This window comes from Lactuca sativa, chromosome 6 (assembly GCF_002870075.4).
Source record: "Lactuca sativa cultivar Salinas chromosome 6, Lsat_Salinas_v11, whole genome shotgun sequence".
NCBI classification, from domain to species: domain Eukaryota; kingdom Viridiplantae; phylum Streptophyta; class Magnoliopsida; order Asterales; family Asteraceae; genus Lactuca; species Lactuca sativa.
In genome coordinates, this window is record NC_056628.2 from 151672396 (window position 1) to 151690927 (window position 18532).

General features: G+C 31.2%; 2 protein-coding genes across 2 annotated transcripts; both read right to left on the minus strand.

Moving 5' to 3' along the window:
- Positions 1–1483: 1483 nt before the first annotated feature.
- Positions 1484–3160, minus strand: LOC111890857 (SUMO-conjugating enzyme UBC9). The gene is made up of 5 exons (XM_023886937.3): positions 3027–3160; positions 2816–2907; positions 2050–2177; positions 1876–1980; positions 1484–1788 (listed from the first exon to the last, which is right to left on the minus strand). Exons 2-5 carry the CDS (start codon positions 2883–2885, stop codon positions 1645–1647), a joined length of 447 nt encoding a protein of 148 aa, XP_023742705.1. The 5' UTR covers positions 2886–2907; positions 3027–3160; the 3' UTR covers positions 1484–1644.
- A 4041-nt stretch (positions 3161–7201) lies between these two features.
- On the minus strand, positions 7202–10689 carry LOC111890850 (ubiquitin-conjugating enzyme E2 28). Its single transcript, XM_023886932.3, has 5 exons — positions 10538–10689; positions 10311–10402; positions 9508–9635; positions 9156–9260; positions 7202–7537 (listed from the first exon to the last, which is right to left on the minus strand). Exons 2-5 carry the CDS (start codon positions 10378–10380, stop codon positions 7394–7396), a joined length of 447 nt encoding a protein of 148 aa, XP_023742700.1. The 5' UTR covers positions 10381–10402; positions 10538–10689; the 3' UTR covers positions 7202–7393.
- Between the last annotated feature and the right edge of the window lie 7843 nt (positions 10690–18532).

An 18532-nucleotide genomic window follows, 5' to 3' on the forward strand; every position in this document is an offset into this window, starting at 1 on the left:
CCGTTCTGATACCATAAAGAAAATGGAAATTGGTTTGATGGAAAGAATTGTGTTCCCAGATGATTATTATTGAAGAACTAGATCAGATATTTATACAAGAAGATGAAGATACTTGGATAACAAGCAATAATAAAATAAGGAAACTAAATCTATCATAATCAGAAATGGATAGATACAAGAGATTTAAGTTAAAGCAAACTCCTTTAAAAGCAAAGTCAATACTTTATAATAGCATATCAAATATGAATATCGCACATACCAACTGACATTCCTAATTTTTTTGTTTCAAGAAGAGATGAATTTTAATCTATTATCGTCACTATAAAGATGAAATCCAAAACATCAATTAAAGACATATGATCCAAACCACTAGGGTGTTTGGATGGAGTTGAACTCTTCATGTTACAATAATGATTTTAAAATTGTTTTATAAATTTGTCTGTTATAATATTTTCTTAAAGCTAAAATAGTTAGATTCAAAAAAATAAATCTTGGAACTTTTTATCCAAGTATTCTTATATTGGTAGTTACAAAGACACTAGGGAGAAGCATGAAACCAAAGAGAAGTAGTACACTTGATTCCACAAATGCTTGGTAGCTTCCCTTTGGAATTCCAATAACAACTTACATTGGGAATTCGGTTGGTGTTATACAAGTCAAAGTTTGTTCATCAAACCCAAGATTAAATACCAACTTGGAGTTGGAGCCATTAAATTACACAAATACTAGTAACATTTATTCAAATTTGATGTCCGAAAACATTGCATTTTCAATTTTTCATCAAGGCTTTGAGCCTTTGAGCATTTCAAACCTTCCATAATCAACTAATGCTATTTTGTCTGTGTTATCATAAGTTCTTAGTTGTTTTTTTTAATTTTAGGCTTCTTTTAATGTGTTTTGCAGTTCATATTTCATAATTCATCTCTTGAATTGAATGAGTTTCCAACAACTTTCTTCTTTGCACTTAAGTAACTTATAATAGTTTCTTTATAATTTCATGAAAAGTTGTTACCATGTTTTATAATAGTTTTTATAAATTCCATTTGTACTTAAGTAACTTCCGATTATCATACATATATTTCTTTATACTTTCTTGTTTCCCCACATTTCACACGTTCATTTTCATTGTTTTTCATTAAAACCGAAATCTTAAAATTAAAAATGATTTACTAAACATTTAAATTCAAATTAACGATTACAAAAAGCAGTATACGTGAAACATATTTGACTCGTGCTATAAAAAGAAAGTCGCTTTCGATTCATCTTGCATTTACAATTACAATTAATCTTATCTTCAATTATTTTTTAGCCTTTTTTAGAACAAAGCACATTACAATTTACAAATCGAGAAAGGCTGCTTCAAAAGTAAAGTTATCGTTTTGCTTTGCTATAATCAAAAGAAATATTATGTCTCATCACGTTTAACCTTTTATTATTTTTTTAAGAGATAGAAAATAAAAAGCACAAGAGAGAGTCTCGAAACTTGAAAGGAGGTCACGTTTATCTTACAATTACAATTAAACCACATATATTTCACAGTTTGCATATTTCATTAAATTCCATACATTCGATTTTACGAAAATAAAAAAAAAAAAAAAGGAGGGTTTTTGGTAATTTGATAAGGGGTTGAGAGAGAATTACGAATTAGCCCATGGCATACTTTTGGGTCCAGCTTCTTGCTGTGGTTTCGTACTTGTTTCTGTCTGTTTTGTACATGTGCGCTATTTCAGGGACCAACGGGTCATCCGGGTTTGGGTCGGTCAACAAGGAGCATATTGACAGCAAAACCTAATTATCATCATTATCATTACAAACTTTAGCTGCCGATATTTATTTAAACTTTATTTTTTAAAAGATAAAAAATAAATAAATAACCTTGGAGATAGTTAGAGCTGGGCTCCACTGTTCTTTTAAAATATCAAGACAAATGCTTCCGTTGCTATTGATGTTTGGGTGGAAAACCTTCGTCCTGAAAGCTACCTATAAAAGGGCATAAATGTATGGAAATGACCATTTTACCCTTGAGGAAATGTGGAAGGAGAGGGTTACCTTAGGTGGCTTAAATGGATAATCCGGAGGGAAATGGATAGTAACAAGAAAGACTCCACCAGAATAAGGACTATCTGGAGGACCCATGATTGTTGCTTGCCAATGAAACATGTCTTCTGCCACTGGGCCTAAAATTAAATTTACAAAGGTAAGAATGCAATCAAGAAAAAAGAATTGATGATTTTCTTTTTTCATATATAGAAGATACATAAAGATGATTAGATGATACACCCTTGGAGATTTAAACAGAAACAAGAGAAATGATAGGGATCAGAAGAGAAGAGATTTAGGTGTTGTTTCTTTTTGACTTGATGGACTTAATAGGGACATGACTTAATGGAGATGGTAGACAAGAAGGTTTTTGGATGATCTGATTCTGATCTAGAAGCTAAATGACATGGTATGCCCATAATGATAATCCATTTCGTTGGGGATTCACAGGTGAAAACCTTGATAAAGCACAAATTGATCATGATCTATATCATATATCATCAAACGAGCAAACCTAGATAAAGAATTGATTCTCTCACACCTAAAACAGACGACTTTTCTCGACATATTAGACCATCTACCTCAAAATTTCAACAGAATCGCGAAGCAAAAACCTGTAATTTAGCTTTTCCACCAAATCAAAGCAAAATTCGAGCCACAGAAAGCTAGAAGACTCTCAACACAGAAGATTAAAGATCAAAAACATACGTTCACCAAAAATAAAAAGAAAAATAAATCGAACACAGGATCTAACAGATCGATATCTATGATGTACCTGCGCTGCAAGAGGTAGGAGGATCTTTCTGAAGATCCTTGAGCTCTTTCAAGATCCGCTTCGAAGCCATCGCTCAACACCACAAGGAAATCCTGGATTTTCAGCAATTTATACAAACCCTAACTCAAATTAGAAGACGTAATAGCTACTCACGTTATATACATTAGAGATCGAGGAGATAATCGAAAGAAAAAAAAGCAGATTCAATCACCTTGAAGATCCCCTCACCCCTGGTTATCAAGATTCCGTGAATAACCGGAGGAAAATGATTGTGTTTGTAGAAAATGGCTTTATATAGATACCCTCTTTCAGAGGGTGAGTAAAACGACGGAATGTAACGTTGATATTGTTATTTTCGGTAAAAGAGTTATACATGTGTGTAAGATATAAAATCTGTTACTATTATTTTCTGTAGTTGAATAAAAAATAGTTAATTTTTAAAGATATTAACATAAATTACTACATGATTTTCAACTAAATTATGTATTGCTATGTTGTTTTATCGAAATTGTATTTCAGTTTTGGTATGTTTATTTATTTTTTGTTATCTTCCGGTTGTTAGCATTTTTGTGTCCAAAAGCGACGTTTTTAACATTTATACTCAAATCAACATTACACATGTTTTTCTGTGTGCTATGTTTGATGGGTTTAACCCAAAATTTTATTTCCAAGCCATATGTTATGTATGTATGTAAGAGAAATTAAATATTCTTTTACTTTTTTTTTTTCCTATTCATCTTCCTATCCATTTGAAATTATAACAAATGTATTAAAATATGATTAATATTATTCAAATATGGTACTTGTCACTATTTCACCTAGGTTATTCTCTATATGTAATATATGTGTCTCAAATGTCGGATTTTATATGTGTTTAGTTTGGATTTTGGATATTTTTAATTCTTTCAACCTCATACATTGGCTCATTATAATTACTTGGTTAATGACTAAAAAGACGTGTCATATGAAATGAGTTCAAAATGTACTACGTGATGGATAAAAGGAGTTTGAAATGTCATCTAACTGAGATTCCAAAAGACACACACAAAAAATAATAATAATAATAATAATAATAATAATAAATAATAAATAATAAATAAAAAAAAGATAATGATTTCATGCAGTCATTTAGTGTATATCCATACCTTTTATATCTTTGTGTTTCTAAATATATGGATTAAAATGAGTTTGTTAAGAGGATATAAGGAATCAAATTATTATAGATAAATTAGATAACTATTTTAGATCTTTGTGTTTCTAAATATATAGATTAAATGAGATTGTTAAGAGGATATAAAGAATCAAACTATTATGGGAATTGATTCGTACACAACAAAAAAAAATTCCGTACACAACAATTTGTGCATTAAAGTGCTGTATTTTACAACTCCATAAAACATGAATTATTGTGTATGGAGAAAATTGTTGTGTACAAATCACTTCCCTAACTATTATAAGTCAAATTTGATAACTATTTAATATCTTTGTGTTTCTGAATATATATGGATTAAATGAGTTTGTTAAGAGGATATAACGAGTCAAACTATTATGGTCCAATTAGATAACTATTTTATATCTTTGTGTTTCTAAATATATATGGATTAAAATGAGATTTGTTGATAGGATATAACGAATCATACTATTATATGTCAAATTAGATAACCATTTTATATATTTGTGTTTCTAAATATATGAATTAAAATGATATTGTTAGGTCAAATTAGATAATTATTTTATACTTGAAATAACTTTTGAATTAAAAGCTTTTTTGAACTGTGCGTAGACCATTGTTTTTTTTTTTCTTTTTTGAACTGCGCCTAGATTATTGTTGTTGTGTAAAAAGAAATAAAAGTTCATCAAATGGACAAAAAAATTAATATATTATCATTATGGTGAAAAGTTTTATTCTTAAACTTTAAAATAGACTAACACGAATTGTTTTGTTATATATTTAACTTAATAAATAATAACTTCATCTGCTGTTCCATAATAATAATAATAATAATAATAATAATAATAATAATAATAATAATAATAATTTCGTCTTCTCATATTTATGTTTTAACCGGAGGTGGATATAGAATATAGAACACATTAAATTACGAATCAAATTGGATGTAGCTCCAAACAAATGGATCAAGTTGTTTGACCCTCATCATGTTATCTATGATGCCGGAGGTGGATATAGATCAGTAGGTAACAATATAATATAATAATATAACAAGGGTATACAGACTCATGATTAATAAATATTTTTGCATGAGTATGTGATTGTAAAAGGTATTAAAAAACAGAATTAACCTTCCATTTTTTTTACAACAAATGCACTATTTTTTGTCAAACATGAGATTGAGTTTTCGTTATATTAACCTCGAAAATGGTTAGAAAACGAAAAAACAGAAGTAACTGATTTAAGTAAATAAATAACGGATTAAATGAAAATAAATAAATAAATAAAAATTAAAAAACATTTTAAGTAAGAGAAAATGTCATTTTAACCCAACGAAAAAACAGAAGTAACTGATTTAAGTAAATAAATAACGGATTAAATGAAAATAAATAAATAAATAAAATTTAAAAACCATTTTAAGTAAGAGAAAATGTCATTTTAACCCAACGAACTTGTCATATTTGTTTTTGTCATTTGTTTTAAAAAGTCAATCAATTATCTTTTTTTGTATATTAAGAAAATAGATAAAACCGCCTAAATCTCACACGTCCATACATAACAGCGATTAAGAATTTGGACTTGATGCCTTCTCTAATAATGATCTTTCAATTTTTGTCTGATTTAGCATCCATATCACCCATTTTTTCATCCGGTCACATTATAATTCATTGAGTAAATTACAAGAATCGTCCCTCATACAGGTGCCAAAAGACACGTCCAGTCCCTATTTTTAAAAATTAACTCAGACTGTCCCTCGTTAGTTTAAAACTTACACGCTTCATCCCTCTGGACATAAAAAGACTATTTTGCTCTTATTTATTGATTTCTTATTTTCTTTTGCTTTATATTTAATATTTTTAGATTAAAAAAATGAAAATAGATAATCCCTTCCCCTTCCCCTTCCATAAATTCCTTCAACCTCCAATTCTTTTTTTTTTCACCCACTCTACACAGTGCTGCCACTTACCTCCATGAAACCGGCGAAATCCCAAATCAGTGAACCAAAATCGGACCCCAAACTACCATCCCTTATCTTCGTTATCCCCTCTGCCTTAAGAACACCAGTGGCCCATCGCCGCCTTCCCTGTCCTTTTGTCGCCTTCCCTGCTGCTAATGTGGCCTAAGTTTGTTCGATTTATTGGTCATCGTGTGTGTGGGTGCGTGAAATCGAGGATCATGGTTGCAACCTCCAAGAAGATCATGGTTCATGATAGTGTTCAAGGATTACAAAACCCAGTTCTGATTCTGCTAAACTCCTAGTTCTGATTTTGTTAAACTCTCAAACAGGAAGCACTAGGGTTTCGAGTTTTTCAATTTAGCATCTAGGTATTGTTTAGACTGTAGCTTATAATTGGGTGTTATGATTTCCTTTTTTGATATGAGATTTTGCATGTAACTTAAGTTTTGAATTTGATTTTTGGATTTTGATTTCAGATTTATTTTGGTTTTTGATGGCATAATCTGATTTGGTGTGGTGGGGGTTATCGGAGGTGAAAGGCAACACCCGGTGGTTTTCGGAGTTGAGAAGAAGACAAGGCAGAGAAAAAATAAGGTGGTGGTCGGTAATGGTGGTAAAAAGGGGTTTGTACCGGTGGTTTTGCATATCTCCGATGGTGGTGGGCTGATATGTTCCTCACCGAGAGAGAGAGAGAGAGAGAGAGAGAGAGAGAGAGAGAGAGAGAGAGAGAGAGAGAGAGAGAGAGAGAGAGAGAAACTGTATATAAATGATTAAAATATTTTTTAATAATTAATAATAATCAGATTTGTCAAAAATAAATAAAAAATAAATTTAAAAGGGCATTATAGTCATTCTATGTCCCATAAGGGATGAAGCGTGCAAATTCAAACTAATGAGGGACAAAGCGTATAACTTTTTATGATGTGAGGGACTGTCCGAATTAATTTTTAAAAATAAGGACTAAACATGTCTTTTGACACCTGCACAAGGGACGATTCGTGTATTTTACTCTAATTCATTCCCTTAATGTAAAATAATGTGCAGACGATTCGTGTATTTTACTCTAATTCATTCCCTTAATGTAAAATAATAATAATAATTGACCTTTTAAAACAAACATGACAAGTTAAAATATAAAAACTGAAATTTGCCTTTTTTTTTTTTTAATCTCTAAACCACAAAAGAGAAAAATGATAAAAGTATAGTTGGTGGTACTCATACAATATAAGCAAGTCTCCCACCCACCCTAGCACACAAATGATAAATATCTTCTCCATAAATAATAAATAAAAGCATAAATGGGATTTTTGTTAGCTTTCCCTTTTTAACCATATATCTTACAATAATCACTTAATTACCATATTTTCAATTCATAATTTTTTCAAATCCAACAAAAATAGAAAAAACAAACCAGAAATAAATTAAACTGACCCACACCACACCACGACACCTAACCCATGGCATACTTTTGGGTCCAGCTTCGAGCCGTGGTCTCATATTTGCTCCTATCGGTCTTATACATATGGGCAATCTCAGGGACCAAAGGGTCATCGGGGTTAGGGTCTGTCAATAATGAGCATATCGACAGCAAAACCTAATAATAATACAAAAAAATGTCAACCTACTTTATTTTTTTTTTAATCCATAATAACAATATACTTACACATTTATTTTAATTTTTAATCACACTTTCTTGCTTGATAATAGCAATATGTAACTCATAATTGCATTGTACATACAATTGCAACATGCTTGCAACTTTACTCGAGTTATCAATGATTTTATGATACGAAATATTCAAATTATCTTTACAACCCTTTTAACTCTTTTTTTTTTAAAAAGAGTGAGTTGTAAAAAAGTTTTTGAACCTTTTTAAACCCTTTTATGAATCATTCTTTTTAAAGATTTTTACTTACGTTTTAGCATTTTTTAACCTTTTGCTTATGTTTTTTCAACCTTACTAGGTTGTAAAAAAGTTTTAAAATGCTTGTAAAAAAATTGTAAAAAATCTAAAAAGTTATATAAAATAGTTTTAAATGGTTGAAAATAAGGTTATAAAAAAAATGTTGTAAAAAATTTTAAAAAAAAAAACTGTGTAAAAAGTCTAAAAATTTATAAAAAAGATGTAAAAGAAGTGTTTTTGTTAAAAAAATATTGTAAAATAAGTTTAAAAAATTGTGTGAAAAGTCAAAAAATTTAAATAGAAAAAAGTTTAAAAAAGGGTTGTAAAAAAGTTTACAAATTCATTATAGTACAGTATTTAAAAAAAAAATTAAGACTTTGCACAAACTTTTTATAGACTTTTTATAACTTATTTTATAAATTATTTCAAAACCTTTTATAAAAAAAAATACAACTCTTTAACTAATTTTTACAACTTTTTTTAAAACGATTTTTTTACTATTTAAACATTTTTAACTATTTTTAAACTTGATTTAAACCATTTTTGAACTATTTTTACAACCTTTTAACTCTTTTATATAAAAGAGTAAACTGTAAAAAACTTTTTGAAACTTACTAAACCTCTAGAAAAATCATCGTTTTTAAACACTTTTACTTACATTTCAACATTTTTCAACCTTTTGCTTACGTTTTTTCAACCTTCATAGGTTGTAAAAAAAAGTTTAAAAAGGTTGTAATTTTTTTTTAAAAGCCGTAAAAAATATTGTAAAACAAGTTTAAAAAACTGCGTAAAAAGTCTAAAAATTTATAAAAAAGTTAAAAAGGTTGTAAAAAAGTTTTCTTTTTATTTTTTAAAGTTTGTAAAAGAAGTCTACAAAAATTTTGTGCAAAAAGTCGTTTAAATTTGTAAAAAAAGAATAATTTTGAGACAATTTTGTAAAAAAGACTATAAACCAAATTTGTAGAAAAGTTTAAAACTTGGGCCGAAAGTGTAAATAGGTAAATGATTTGGTAAACTTGTAAAAGCAGGTCAAAACAAATAAACCCTAAGTTCATTACCATCTTACACAATAAATGTGATTTGTTAGCAAATTGAACACAATTTAAATAGTTTGTTTCATAAAATCAGTGAGAACCCTTTTTACTCATAATAACACACTCAAAATTCTTTATTGGTGAGTAGGTTTCTATTATAGGTTAAAAAAATGCATTGCTATTATTGCTTGGTTGTGATTCATTGGGTAGATGGTGACAAAAAATGGAAAGAGCCCACAAAATAGAAAAATATCATGAAATAGGGCCCCACTTACCTTGGAAATGGTGAGAGCTGGGCTCCATTGTTCCTTCAAAATATCAAGGCAAATGCTTCCATTGCTGTTGATGTTTGGGTGGAAAACCTTTGTCCTGAAAGCTACCTATCAAAGGACATAAATGTAACAATGGTGAAAAGGGCATTCACGTCTTTTGCACATACAATAGAGACAGAAAACAAGTCTCTATCACAATAATTGCAACTTTTGTTTTATCCAATGCGCGTCTCTAAGTCAAGCACAGTACAACCTGTTCTGTTCTGTTATGTCTAGTGAGACATGCTCTATTAGAGAAAATTGACAAATCTTGAAAAATCAAAATTATTTGAGGATATAAAACAAAGATGATTACCTTAGGTGGCTTAAATGGATAATCTGGTGGAAAATGAATAGTAACTAGAAACACTCCACCAGAATAAGGACTATCAGGAGGACCCATAATGGTTGCTTGCCAATGAAACATGTCTTCAGCCACAGGGCCTAAAATCCCATTACACAATTAAGGGATTTCAATAAAGATCCACATGTATAACTCACATTCATAAAATTTTCAATTAAGAACATATTATTTACTTAATAGTTAACACTCATTGTTCTTTAATAAATCAGGTTTTGTACATTCTACTTGTGATTTGCCTCTGAACTTTCAGCCCAGTGAAAGAGACAGCTTACTTATCAAGTTATCATCATTTCAATTTTCATGAAAGAGACAGCTAATTTAGGGATATCCAATAATTGAAAAAAACTCAAACTCCTGCTACTAAAATTTTCTAACCACCATTCCAGAAAAGTCTCTGATTACATTTATAAACCCTAATCAAGGTGGATTGGGAGGATCTCATCTAGAAACTAAACATAAAGAGGGTGATTGGATTCTGTAATCATTTTAAACCTCAAAGTTGAACTAAAAAGTTAGTTACTCCGCAGCTTTTATCAACAAACTTATACATCAATATCCTTCACCTACCTTCATAAAAAAGCAGCTTATTTACCTAACGATCAAACCATGGATCCCTAATTCTCAACCTAAATGGATAATCGGGAGCATAAAGCTACGTACATAACAAATATAAACATATAGGACACGAATCAATATCCAAAACTTCACAAAGCCGCTAAAATCAGGATCTAAACAGATCGATAGCGATGCAATACCTGCGCTGCAAGAGGTGGGAGGATCTTTCTGAAGATCCTTGAGTTCTTTCAAGATCCGCTTCGAAGCCATCACTGATCAGGACAAGGAATTCCTAAAGTTCACAAAAGTACAAACCCTAACATAAATCAGAATACATCTAACAACGATGAAATTGCGTACATAATATAGCAATAATTCTACATTAGATACGAAATAGAAGATAAAGATCGAAAGAGGAGCAAATCACCTTGAAGATCCTCCACTTCCTGTCGCTATTAAACTTGTAACTATTCTGAATAATCGGAGGAAACTACGGTGTTTATAGAAATGGGGTTTTATAAACAGATATTCTTTTCTCTTTCAGTGGGCTCCCATCGTTTGATTCCACAAAACTTGTTTTTGAACGGAATCATGGATTTTGGTTTTAATTTTAATTGATTCGAGCGTGAATATTAGATTAACTCCAATTTAATAATTGTTTTTAAAGAAAAGGATTAACCTTTTTTTTTAATAATTAAAATTTTATCAAATCTCCAAAATTGTTATCTGCAAAATAATGATATAATCTGTAAAATTGATGAAGGTAGCATTATTTGACCATTTGGCGTATGAATTGATAATGTTCTATGTGAAAGGGTTAAAAATTTATTATTTTTCGGTAAAAGTCATCTTGAAGATTATAGAATTTGAGGAAATTTGATTGACCCTGAAAAAACAATATACATGTTATAATTTCTCGAAAGTTAAGTTTGTAATTAATGTAACAACAATTTGTCTTGTTTTCATTTGAGTATGATCGGTCTGTAGGATTTAAATGCACAGGACAAGCCGGAAAAAAAAAAAAAAAAAAAAAAAAAGTCTTTAGATAAATTTTACATAAACTAATTTTTTTTTTTAAAACGACGATAAATTTTATAGATAAACTTATCTAGAGCATCAACGTCAACCTTTCTCTTTTCTTCATCTAGTTTTCTTTTTTTAGGTTTTCGAATACCGGATGGTTATTTAGACTTCATCACTACAAGTTCATTAGTTTTAACTTTTAACATTCAACATTCATTCAGATTTTAGAATTTCAACACTAACTATTAATTATAATATGATAAAGTGATTTTGATGATCTATTCATTCAAGTATAAAGGTAACCTATTCAAATTCAACATTCAATTTCAGAATTTCTAATAACATAAAGACATTATACATTCAATTTCTAGATAACATTCAATTTCTAATAACATAAACTAGACAATTTATGAATTTTGCATTTTGGAACAAAAAGAATTCTGAATTCTAAAACAAAAAGCAAACAAGATACATGGATGATTAAATGTTGAATGAAATTGTAATACTTACCTGATTAGTAAGTGTCTAGTGGATTAACAAAGGGTGATTTATTGGGCTTGATCGATTAACATACTTGTTGATTCGCTGAATGATCGGTAATCGACAGAATACAATTACAATCGCTTCTGGCTTCGCTTCTATGTTGTATTCCCAGTCCCAATTCTCATGTATCTGCTTAAATTGTCGAGTGGACTTGAACAAACCTAGCATGTATTCATTTGTTGTGTCACATAGTATAAACAAAAAAAAAAAAAAAATAGGCCCAATTAGAAAAAGGGTCATGTGTGTATACCTAGATTGCATCCGCTCTTCACCGGCCATTTGAGTAATAGGTTTTGCAATTTTATTCTATCGTATTGATGTTACTTATGAAAATAAAAAAATAACAATAATAATGTCATTCATGGTTTATTTATCACTTTCTTGTTATATATTGTGTTACACTTTTAGAGTTTAGACAAAAACAATTCTATCTTGATAAAATAAGATTTGCAAAAGATCCTTAATATATACAAGTAATCCTAAAACAAAAAGCATGTGGCTGCTACATGCGGTCGGTAAGATCAAATGATGGACTGACACCAACTTTTGTAAAAGAATATACATGTCGGCACTATAAGCAAACATTCGCCATGTAATTGATGCTACCTAGATGTTTTGGCGACTTCATTTTAAAGGGTTAGGTGTGGGCAGCTAGATATAACATTATTTTGGTGTCATATCACATGTCACCTATGATGTTATAACACCAATTGGGAAAATGGTCATCATGTTGTATCTTGTTATGACACCAACTTTTTTTTCCATTTTATAATTTATTTTTTATTTTTTCGATTTTTTTTTAAATATAGACAAATATTTTTTAAATATAACATAATAAATAAACATAATGTTTAAAAATTATAAATAACATATAAAAAATTTAAAGATTAAAATTAACATAGAGACTAAATCACACATAATATTCAAAAAAAAAAATACAACGCTATTCGTTATCGTTATTGTTGTCACACCCCAAAACCGAGAACGGCGGAAACATTCTGGGACGGAGGACGTCATGTATGTATCACAACAATGTGAAGTAGTAAACAAGCAACAACATCGTCCATTGCATTAATAGTAATAGTTTAATACATGTGTGTTCTTTCATAGAAATAAGACATTACAACAAGTAATCAAAATAAAAGACAAGTCTTGACTGCCTCGTCTTCGCAAAACCTGGTCATCGTACCTGTCTACTGGTGACCTGAGAATACAAGTTATTTTGAAAGTGTAGGTCAGCATTTAAGCTGGTGAGTTCATATGTATTTAATGTCATTGTTCATATAAGTTTGATGATAACATTTGAAATCGTTCAATGTAATCGTTTGTATATGTTTTGAAAACTCCTAGAAAATCTCATATTTTCTACTAGTATAAAAAGTAGTCTTCTACCAAGACTTGAATGTTTTGAAAACTCCTAGAAAATCCCATATTTTCTACTAGTATAAAAAGTAGTCTTCTACCAAGACCTGAATGTTTTAAAAGTAGTCTTTAACCAAGACCTGACTGTTTTGAAAGTAACAAAGATGGTTTTCCCCTTTATGACTACTATTAACAATATATATAGTCTACTTCATCGTTTACGTGAATGTATCACAAAATAAAAGTAATAGAGAAAATATAGCCATATAAGTATTATCCTTTGGTATTAGGATAAACACGACATCGCGACTGTCGAAACGTTCTCACCGTGAATATCCGTAGATGTTCATTTTCCTATGTAGCTAACAGCAGGAATGGTTAGTTCCTTAAATGTCTTCCTAGTATAAGTATTAACCGTAGACATCCGTAGATGATCATTACCTCTGTTGCTAACAGGTGGGTTTCGGAATGGTTAGTCCCGTAAGTATACTTATAATGGTACCAACCGTAGACATCCGTAGATGTCCATTTACCTCTGTTGCTAACAGCCGGTTTTAGGAATGGTTAGTCCCTTATTGTTTCTTACCACATAGTATCTATGTAAAAGTATCCCTATAAGTGTATCCATGTAAGAGGAATCTCTATAAGAGTATCCATATAAATCTATCCATGTAAGAGGAATCTCTGTAAGAGTATCCATATAAATGTATCCATGTAAGAGGAATCTCTGTAAGAGTATCCCTTCATATAGCATGTAGTCTAGACTCATGAATGAACTGACTCTGGTGTAATTTCTTGTAATAGGGATAATGTTTTGTATCCCCTAAACTATTCCTATAATAGTTTACTAGAATGTAATTGATGAGTGTCCAAGTAGGTTTATACACCCTTGCTACCCAAGAGTGTCGGAACTGAATTAACTGATGGAACATTTATGACTATATATGTACATATGATATATAACTAGTATTTAAACGACTTTCGGACGAGTACCCAATATCCCATCAGACCACATCCAAATCGAGGAAAAGGAAACAGGGTGGATAGCCTTCCTAAGTCTTTTAAACATTTCTTATATAACTATACATATAGAGACATGCAATTTATAATATAAAAGCATAAAAGAAGTTTTGTAAAACCTTTGAAAAGTTTAATATATAAGAATTTATGACTTGATGTCAGTTTATAAATCAAATTGACAATCGTTTGACAAAACAGTTTAAGTGTGAGAAAACCTTTGTTTGAAGCACAACTATAACATATTCAAAAAGGAAACCTACGGTTTGTAAGACAGTTTCTAAAAGTATTTCAACATGTAAAAACGTTTGAGAAAACTATTTGAAGTACATATGAAAATGTTCGTTTGTTCTTGTATATGAATGTATCTCCTTGAAATAGTATTTCTAGTATGTAAAAGTTCGTGATGTTCTCGTAAAACTATACCTATTATAGTTTTCTTTAAGTGTGTCTTGTTTATATAGTAATCTCTAGTAAAATGTTCACTTGTTATGAAAAGTATAATTTTTATAGTGTCTAAGATGGACACATATACATACAGTATAAGCAGAGTGTTTGATTTATACATATATAACAACATTTTTAATTTCAAAAGATATGATGTTATCGTGATACATTTTGCATATGAAAGTTTCCTTATAATAGTTATAAATCACATATGATTTCGTTCATAAAAAGTGTATAATGAAACTTTATATAACACACGAAAATTATCGTGTGTTTTACTTGTATTCCCCCTTAAAAGCATATAAAAACATTTATAAAACATTTAAAAGTGTGGATTATAGGGGTATGAACTCACTTGATAGATTGAAGAAAGCGGGACGAAAACCGAGCAGAACTTCTACTCAAGCAAGCGGATTTCTCGGGATTATCGGGAATCTCGGGAGCGTAAAACTTCCTTCCCAGCTTAGATATGAAAACCGGGCCTTTGGGATGACTCTGAGGGTTAAAACGCAGAGCTTCGGCGCGAGAAAGGGAAGAATTGAGCAAGAATGGCCAGCATCCTCGCATCCCTTTTATAAGGGCTGAAAGCCTCGCGTACGCGGGGCGTACTAACGAGGGTACGCTGGGCGTACGCAGCGTCAGGCATGACCGCATCCTCGGTTGAAGCATCGGAGCGACGTGGACGAGCCGAAGCCTAGCATCTGAGTACGCTGGGCGTACGAGGGTATGCTGGGCGTAACCTGGATTGGTCCGATGACTCCTCCTTCGGATAATACCGGATTTTGAATTTAATTTATATTTTAATTATTTAGTAAACTTCAAAAATTCATATCTTTCTCATACGAACTCCGTTTTCAACGTTCTTTATATCCACGCGAAGGTGAGACTACGATCTACAACTTTTGTTTAGACTTCGTCGGCAAATCTTGACTTTATTTTTAATATTATATTTTAATAGGTCGGAACAGGAAAAGTCCGTTAAAGTTCCATAACTTCCTCATCTGACGTCCGTTTCAGTCAGACTTTTTACCATTGCGCTTCTATCGTTGAGACCTTCGATTCTCATTTAGTTTGTGTCGGCTAAAAGTCTCTCAATTTCTATTTCGAGTTTTTAGTTGTCTATTTATATATCCGTAACTTAGAAAAATCATAACTTCCTCATTCGAAGTCAGATTTGGACGTTCTTTTTATGTACATTTACGGTTTAATGTTATCTACAACTTTCATTTAGATATTTAAGGCTAAAAACTATTGTATTGAAACTTCGCATTTTTCGTTTAATCGTTGTTGTCGGTTTTGCCGAGAATCTTCGGTTGGTCATAACTTCTTCGTTATAACTCGGATTTTAGGGTTCTTTATATGTATGAAAACCTTGATACGATTCCTACTACTTTATTTAACCCAAATAAGATTTTAGGAAAGTTAAATTTTGATCTAAATTTGACTTGTGATCCATCATATTGTCTCGAAATATCGGGTTGTCACAATTGTTATCATAGAAGATATAATCCGTCAAGTCCTCTCGAAGTTGTCTGTGTTTATTTGCGTCATGAATGTCAACAACGCGATGCAAATAATCTGTTGTTCCTGGTTGAAAATGAACGTGTCTGGGCTCCGTTGGGATATAGTGTGCAATATTTCGCCATTTATCTTCTACTACCATGTTATGCATTATGATACATGCATACATGATATATCGTAGACTTTCTAAATCCAATGGTCGTGCTGCATGTTCGACTATATGTCACTTCGCCTTCAGCACTCCAAAAGCACGTTCCACATCCTTACGTGCTCCTTCTTGTCTTCTCTTAAAAAATTGTCTCATTCTTCAACCGGGTGGCGGAATGCCTTCACGAATGTGGAATACTAAGGATATATTCCATCTGTAAGGTAATGCCCATATTTGTATTCGTTTCCATTCACCGTTAAAGGAGCATCCGGGGCTTTTCCATTCAAAAGATCGTCAAATATTGGCGACTGATCAAGAACGTTGACGTCGTTGTTGGAACCCGCAACCCCAAAAATTGCATGTCAAATCCATAAATCTTGAGAAGCGACAGCCTCTAAAACTAACGAAGGTGACCCGTGATGACCACTTGCGTATTGCCCTTTCCATGCTACCGGACAATTTTTCCATTTCCAGTGTGTGCAATCAATGCTTCCGATCATTCTGGGAAACCCATGGCGTTCTTCATGCACCGCATACAATTCTTGCAAATCATGCAACGAAGGTTTCCGCAAATACACGTCTCCAAAAGTTTCAACAACACCCCTTGACAATGTATACAAACTCTCTCTTGCGGTTCTTTCGGACATTCTCATATAGTCGTCCATGGTGTCGAGCGACTCCCTCATAGCCATCAAACGAATGGTCGCAATATATTTCTGCAACATTGTAAACCCTCGTCTACCTCTAGCATCATATCTTAATTGAAAAAATTCATACCTAAACATAAATTAACTATAGTTTAAAAATATATTGCATATGTTGTAAAATTAAAGAAACATGTAGTACATTTTTATTTATTTTGTATAAAAGTATAGTAAAGAAACGATACCGGATTTCCAAGGCGTTGACGATTCATAAGAACACATCTCTACTCAAACGAAATTAGAAAAATGTACTAAATTGAAAAACTCGACTTGAAACTACTAAATTAGAAAAAGTTTTACTAAATTAGAGCCTCAAATTACACAATAAAAGCTCTACTGGTTGGCACATGTCACTCACCTCAATTTGATTCTCCAAAATTTCAAATTTTCGGTTCTATTTTCGGATTTTTGGTTATTTCCGGCTCTAATACACGAATCTGGTTCCAATTATGAATTTCCGATTCCAGCCAATTCCATACCCACTTTACCCGGTCCGAAACCCGGAATCAGTACCGGTATACGGGTTCGGTTCTCGATTTTTATAATCTGTCAATTCCGGTTTTCCAGTTCCGGGTCAACCGGTTCGGGTTTGGACACATTTTAATCCCTAGTGCTGCCCAGTAACCCTGTTGAAGCCCATAAATGACAATGTACTTTGAATATTGAATAAATTCAAACAAGTGTACACTCTGCACCACCCTTACTTGTTCAATGTTTATCAAGACTGCATTGGTCAATAATTAATCCATTTCACTTAAATAATATTAGTGATACAAATCATCAACATAGGCTTGGGCATGTGATTGTGAGTGTGGGGTAAGGTAGGTGTATTCCGACAAACATACCAGAGAGATGATATTGCACAACTTTAAGTTTTTAGGTTTATGGGAGATGCATGCATTGGAAGGCAGTTGCGTTGTTGATTATCCTCTAACTGATATATATTGTTGGGTTGTAAAGGCTAATTGCTGATTGTTTTTTGTTCCACTCCCACAAAAAAATAATCTTTGTTAGAAAAGTCGTTCTTTGCATGGTCTGGGTGCAACCCAATAGGAAGAAATTTTTTGGGCCCAGCCCATAAACACTTTAATGGTCAAAATCTAATACTTTACTTTGGGTCAAAATCAAGTAACCTAAATTTATATATGTAATCTTGATATAATTGTAAACATTGTTTTGAAATTAATAATAAACCCTTTTTAGTTCCTATGTGAATGTAGCATGATTATATTAATCATATGAATCTCAAAAATCTTGTGTATTCTCTTTTACTTATTATATTTGTTTACATACGTAACATCTTTTATGTCATGTTTTGAGCAATTTGGCTACCACCTTTAACTTTTATTTTTATTCTAGTGTTGAAGGAAAATATTGTACCAAAAATTTTAATTTCTCAACAAAGATAATTGTTTAAATTAATGGCAAACGACATATATTAAACCACTTAGTTTTTATCCAAATTAACGTAGATAAGTGACTCATTTATTCAAAAAAGAATTCGACTTATCACTAAATTGACTATCATCTTGTTTTTTGTAACGTGTCATACTCATAAATTCAAAAAAAATTGACTGTGTCAGTAAATTTAATACGTAAAAAGAAATAGAATAAGGTCAGTAATTTAACATTTAATATACCGATAATTCAGATATTA